The sequence below is a fragment of the Plasmodium reichenowi genome, chromosome 11, assembly GCF_001601855.1.
Source record: "Plasmodium reichenowi strain SY57 chromosome 11, whole genome shotgun sequence".
Taxonomy (NCBI): domain Eukaryota; phylum Apicomplexa; class Aconoidasida; order Haemosporida; family Plasmodiidae; genus Plasmodium; species Plasmodium reichenowi.
The window spans coordinates 1,438,984-1,445,867 of NC_033656.1; the positions used below are offsets into that span (position 1 = coordinate 1,438,984).

General features: G+C 18.6%; 2 protein-coding genes across 2 annotated transcripts in view; both read right to left on the minus strand.

The window, feature by feature from the left end:
• On the minus strand, window positions 1-1,957 carry PRSY57_1137000 (beta-catenin-like protein 1, putative; the record flags this gene model as incomplete). Its single annotated transcript, XM_012908332.2, has 3 exons — window positions 1-101; window positions 251-1,664; window positions 1,889-1,957. The coding sequence occupies 3 exons, from the start codon at window positions 1,955-1,957 to the stop codon at window positions 1-3; spliced, it is 1,584 nt and encodes a 527-aa protein (XP_012763786.2).
• A 982-nt stretch (window positions 1,958-2,939) lies between these two features.
• Window positions 2,940-6,884, minus strand: part of PRSY57_1137100 (hypothetical protein) — a gene marked incomplete at both ends in the record, with an annotated part of 6,157 nt that continues 2,212 nt past the window's right edge. The window contains one exon of the mRNA XM_012908333.2: window positions 2,940-6,884. This exon is cut by the window's right edge and continues 1,518 nt beyond it. Coding sequence (XP_012763787.2) covers window positions 2,940-6,884 — 3,945 coding nt within the window.

Below are 6,884 nucleotides of genomic sequence, written 5' to 3' on the forward strand. Positions count from 1 at the left end.
TTATAAAAATAAATTTGATTCTTTTGAAGATGTTAGAAAATGTGTAAGCATTTCGTTTAGCTTTTCATCTAAATCCTCATCATCTAAGCAATCCAAAAAATCTAAAAAAATATATATAAATAAATAAATGAATATATATATATATATATATATATATATTATGTACATTTGAAATATTTAATTTAAGAAAAAAAAAAAAAAAAACCATGCGTAAGCATAAAAATATATATATTATTTATTTATTAGTTACCTAATATATTTTCATATATTGACTGTATATCTATATTTCTTGTATACAAATGAATAAATATATTATTACAAATATATGTATTATTCATATAAAAAAGAGCTATCAATATTACATCTGTTAGCTGATATATTAAATAACCTTTATCACACAATTCTATGTATTCCAAGTTCTTTTTAGAATCTTCATCAATTTGAATATTCATTTTTTTTAAATTTTCATTTACTTGATTTTTATTTTTTTGTTTTTTTTTTTTATCCTTAATTATAATTTCATGGTATTTTTGCCTTATTTCTAATAGTCTTATAATTTTTTCACATTTTTTTTCCCCAAATTTATTGAGTACTCTTCCTTGAAATGTACCTGTACAGAATAAACACAAATTTGATATAATGATTATAATATTTTCCTCAAATTCGAATACACTCATATGATTTTGTTTTTTAATATCTCTTAACATAAATAGACAAAATAAATATTTGAGTCCATTCATTTCAATGAATTTGTTACATGTTTCGATATCATTTAATAAGATAGCGAAAATCTTAAGAGATGGAAAACATAAAAATTTCCTTTCACTTAATAATTTGAGCATAAGTTCAAATCCGATTGTATTTTGAAAGACATTTTTATTTTTATTTAAAAGTAATAAATTTCCTAAGGCTTGGAAATAGTTTAATAAAATTTCTTTTTTATTAATACTTTCAGGATCTTTATCTTTATATTTAGAAATATATTTTAGAATAGGATTAAAAATAGATATAATATAATAAAAATCATCATATACGTTTTGAGCAAATTGATTAATTCTTAAAATGAGTAATACAAAAATTTCACTTGCATATAGTGAATTCGAATCATCACTTTTAATTTCATTATTAATTCTATTTAGTAAAAAAAATAGTAATTTAGAATTTTTTAATAAATCATTTTGTAAGTCATTTTCTAATTCGAATATATTATCTAAAATGTTAAGAATAGATGTCATAGCATTATAATATTCATCATTTTCTTCTTCATTTATTTTATCTAATACATTTATAAGAAAATGACATAGTTTTTTTTTATTTAAATAATGTATCATTATATCATTCAATTCTTTATCTAATTCATATATATTAGATGGATTAGTAATCTCTTTAATAATATCAATAACTTCTATAACAATATCATTATTAGGATGATTTAACAAATCAATGATCTCACCAAATATATCTGAATCTATCATACTTTTATATAAATTTGTACATACACTTAAATTTTTCAAATTTACTAATATTTCGTCTAAGTCCACTTCACTGCTTACCCATTTTTGAGGTTCCTCTGGATATTCCATTCGGTCTCTTTCATTTTTTGTTTTCTTCTTTTTTAAAAGCACTCCGATTTTTTTTATGCTGTTTTCATCAACACATTCGATCTAAAATCACAATAAGAACAAATTAAAGATGGATAAATATAAATAAATGAATATAAATATAAATATAAATATATTTATTATATATGTTAAATTATTTATATATTCTTTTATTAAAATGTATTGATATTAAATTCAACAAGATGCATATATGTATAAATGAAAAAAATATATATACATAAATATATATATACATATATATATATATATATATATTTTATTCTTACATTTTCCGCCTGTTTTAAAATTTCTTCAACGTCGACTTCTTCTTCATCACTATATTCTTCATCTGCCATTTTTAGCCAAACATCAAAACATATTTTTTTGCTATTTCTAAAGAGGGAGAGAGAAAAAAAAAAAAAAAAAAAAAAAAAAAAATAATAATAATAATAATAAATAAAAATATAAAAATATAAAAATATAAAAAGATTCTTTGAACTATTATTTTAAAATATATATAATTATTATTTCGTTGGGTATATTTATAATACTGTTATTTATTCTTATTTTTTCTTAAGGTATGATTATATAACATATGAATTATAGTTATAATATATATATATATATATATATATATATCAACTATTTTAACAATAATATTTCCTACATAATAAAATGATATCTTTTCATTTTATATATCTAACAAATTATTAATATTTTTCAGAACTATAAGAACTTATTATTATATATTTAAATTTTGTAGTTTTATATAATATAGGAAATAATTAATGATCTTTTTGTATACCCATATTTTTAACTATATAATGTTAAATAAACATATTATGTTTATGTATATTTATATATAGAACAAATAAAATTCGATGAATCCTATATTTTGTAAACTATAAAAAAAATTAACAAAAATAACAGAATAAAAACAATTATAAAAAAAAGTTAAAGGAATTGTAAAATACCAACAAGTTTTTTAAAAAGAAAAAATTAGTAAATAAACAAAACAATATAGCTATTATATATATATATGTGGACATTTATATATAGATTAAATAATATTAATACGGATAATATTGCTTATATTTTTTTTTTACAAAATACAATGAAGAATTTTTTAATATATACACAAAAACAAAACGGATAAAAAATGAAAATGATCAAAATAAACTTTGGGATTATATATACATAATATATAAATTATTACATAAAAAAAAAAATATATATATATATATATTCATTTATATAAAAAATAAATAATTGTTCTTTGTTTTGTCTAATATATTAAAAAAAAAAAAAAAAAAAAAAAAAACCTTAATTTCTTTTAAATTATAATATTTGCTTAAACAAATTAATAGCAAAACTAATTATAGTATTTGATAAAGATATAAAATGTAATTTCACTTGATCGGTATTATTTTGATTTTTGGTTTTAATAAAATCACAAACAATTATGAGAAGTATTTTATTTTTGTTATCAATTGGATAGGTAGTATATAAAATATTATATGAATTAAAATGGAATACATTAAATGAATTATATAATTTTAAAGAATTAATAAATTCCTGAAAGGTAGGAAATCTTACTAAATTGTAATAATATGTTTTACAATAATATTTTGTTGTTCCTGATATACTTTTAATAAAATTATTTAAATATAAACTATTTGGTTTACATAAAAATAAATGAGGAAAAGGTAAAGTTAACTTGAATTTAATTATTGTATTATCATTAATTAAACAGTCCATATTAAGGAATATTAGCATATGATTTAGATATGCTTTTTTGAAACATAAAGTATATAATAAACATATATCATTTTTTTTTAAATTTATATATTCATTTTCTTCAATAGCGTCGTTATGATTCTTTTTTATATTTCTTTTTATTACTTTTATATGATCCATTTTATTTTCTGATAAATCACTTTTAATATATAAAATATTATATAATATAGATTTTACGTAAATATTCATATATATTTTATCATTTGTTAGATTATTTTCCAATATATTCTTTTTATTACTATCATAATTATTACTATTATTATTATTATTACTATTATTATTACTATTATTATTATTATTATTATTATTATTATCATTATCTGTACTGCTAATATCTTTTGTCATAATTGATGTATCCAATTTATATGTCTTTTGTTTATTTGTCGTACTTGAATGATTTATATAAATTTTGGCATAAATTTTCATAAGGTTATTTTGAAAAATCAGACCTTTATTATTTTTCGTATAAAATATTCGCATAAATTTTTTATGTTCATTAATATCTTCGTCTGTTTTAAAATTGGAACCCATTTGTGTATTTAAATAATTATCTAAATGTGATATATTTTGTTCTTTTTTATTACACTTATTAATTATTTTTTCCAAGTTTGTAAAATAATTTTTTTCATTTATATTGATAGCATAACTTAATTTATCATCATTATTTGTTAATATGGTTCCTTTTAAATTTTTAGATACTCTTACAAAATAATTAAAATTTTGTTCAAAATTTTTATAATCACTTATATAATCATTTGTTGTTTTTTTACTTAAATTATTTATATTTTTTATTTTATTTAATCCTAATTTTGTTTTATTAATATTTACATTATGCTGTTCTTTATTTGTATGATCATCTTGACTTAAGCTACCTTCATCTAGCAAACCTTTTTTACCATATTTGGATATAGAAAACTTTTGATTAATTTTATCATTCCAATTAAGTGAATATTTTTTCTTATTATTTTTCTTATTACTTTTCTTATTATTTTTCTTATTATTTTTCTTATTATCATTGTTTAGTTTCATGAAACATTTCTTATCATTTATATATCCATCACTTAAAATAATATTACTTGTTTCCTCAGTGTCTTTATTATAACTATCCATTTCACAATTACTAAATGTATAATGTTCATTTGTTGAAAGAATTCCATTTTTTTTTTTTTTTTTTTTTTTATAATTATGTACATACATTTTTTGATCATCATCATCATCCTTTTTTAGACCTAAGAAAAAATTCGATTGTGCAAGGGATGATTTTGTTTTCTTTTCATTCTTTTCTTTGATTTTCTTTTTTAAACGTTTATTAATATTTTCAATATTTTTAATATTTTCACTATTTTCAATATTTTCACTATTTTCACTATTTTCACTATTTTCATTATTTTTATGTTTTTTTTTATTATTTTTTTTTATTTTTTTGTATGATATAATTATTGGATCATGTTCTGTATTATTTAACATATTAAATGAGAATGTACTATTTGAACAATTAATTATATTCTTCTGGTGGTCATATAATGGTATATCTTTTGCATGATCTACGTATGTATTATTTTTATTAATATGGTTTAAATCAAATGTATGATCTGAATCATTATTATAATGTTGATATTTTGATTTATCATTATATTTTATATTTCGAAGTCGTCGCTGTTCTTGATTATTATATTCATCATCAGTGTTTATTTCTTCATTTGAAAAAGATTTTTTATTTAAATCATAAAGGTACATATCTTTTTTATTATCATAATTATAATCATTTTGATTAATATTTCCCTTTTTTTTATTTTGTTTATGTTCCTCCAAATCATCTTGTCTTTTTTCTTTTGTTGAAGTAGTGATATATTTTTTATATTGATTCATTAAAAAATCATCAATATAGGAATCGTCTTGTAATAATAAATCATTCTGATCTTTTAAAGTTATATTAGTTTTACTATTATCATGGATATCATTATAATCTTCTATAAGGTTACTATTATTTTCGTATGTTAGAAGATTTTTTTCTTTTTTGAAATGTAACAATTCTTCATCTTCATTATTATTATTATTGCTAACATTATTTCTATCATTATTATTATGATCATCAAGATGATCATCGTCACATATATTCAAAATATCTTGTAATACTTTTGAATTTTTATAGTTTTCATTATTTTTTTCTTTCTTTACAAACTTTAAAATTTCCTTAATATATTTATTACTATTATTTTCTTTGGTATATATACATTTTTTTTCATTTTCTTTTTTTTTATTTAACATATATGTATTTGTATGATTATTTAATTGATACAAACTTTCTTTGTCTAATAATGAATTAGCAATTTGTGAATTTTTTTGTTGAAATTTTTGAAAAGTTAAAATATCATTTTGTTCACAATTTAATTTATGTATATGTTTTAATAAGAATGATAAATATAACATTAATTTTTCATTTTTACATTGTGAATTTTGTAATTGAAATATTAAATTATTAACTTTACTATTTAAATTATTATTAATTTGACTTGAATCTTTTAATTTTATTATATTTTCATTATATATTGAATTCAATTTGGTTATCTTTTCTGATAAAACATTATTTTCTTTTTTATTACCTTCCAATTCTTTTTCTGTTTCTATAACTTTTTGATTTTCTTTTTCTAATTTTTCTATTTTATTATTTTGTTTAGTTAAAACCTTTTCTATTCTTTTGATAATTTCTTTATTTCCTTCAATTATTTCTTTCAATTTTTTATTAGCATCTAAATATGATTCATTATCTAATTCTAAAAGCATAACCATTTTATCTAATTCTTCTATTTTCTTTTCATTTTCATTATTCTTATTCAAATAATAAATCTTCTCTCTGTTACATCCATTATACAATTCTTTGAAAACATTTAATTTATTCTGTTTTTTCAATTCAGAAATATGATCAAATTCTTTATTTTTTAAAAACACATTCATGATAATGTATGTATTGTTACTTGGGACTTTTTCTTCTTCTCTTTTGTATGACATCCCTTTGGAGTTATTTAAATATCCATTTTTATCAAAAAAAAAAGCACCTGAATTATTACTATTATTATTGAAATTAGTATTTTGTAACAAAGCATTATTCACATTGGTATTATTAAAACAGTTACTTTCTATGTTACCTTTATTTATATCTCCAACGGTAGGCATATTATTAAAATAATTGCTAAATTGATTATTGTTCCTATTATTCATATTGTTCACATTGTTCATATTGTTCACATTGTTCATATTGTTCACATTGTTCATATTGTTCACATTGTTCATATTGTTCACATTGTTCATATTATTCACATTGTTCATATAACCCATACCATTAACATTCATGTTCACATTGCTCATCTGGGGATACTGACGGGGACTGAACATGTAGGGTCGTCCCATATTAAGACCGGGAGAATTAAAAGGGGTAACTCTCATATTTCGAGTTCCATAATTAATATTATTCAAATTAGGTGACAG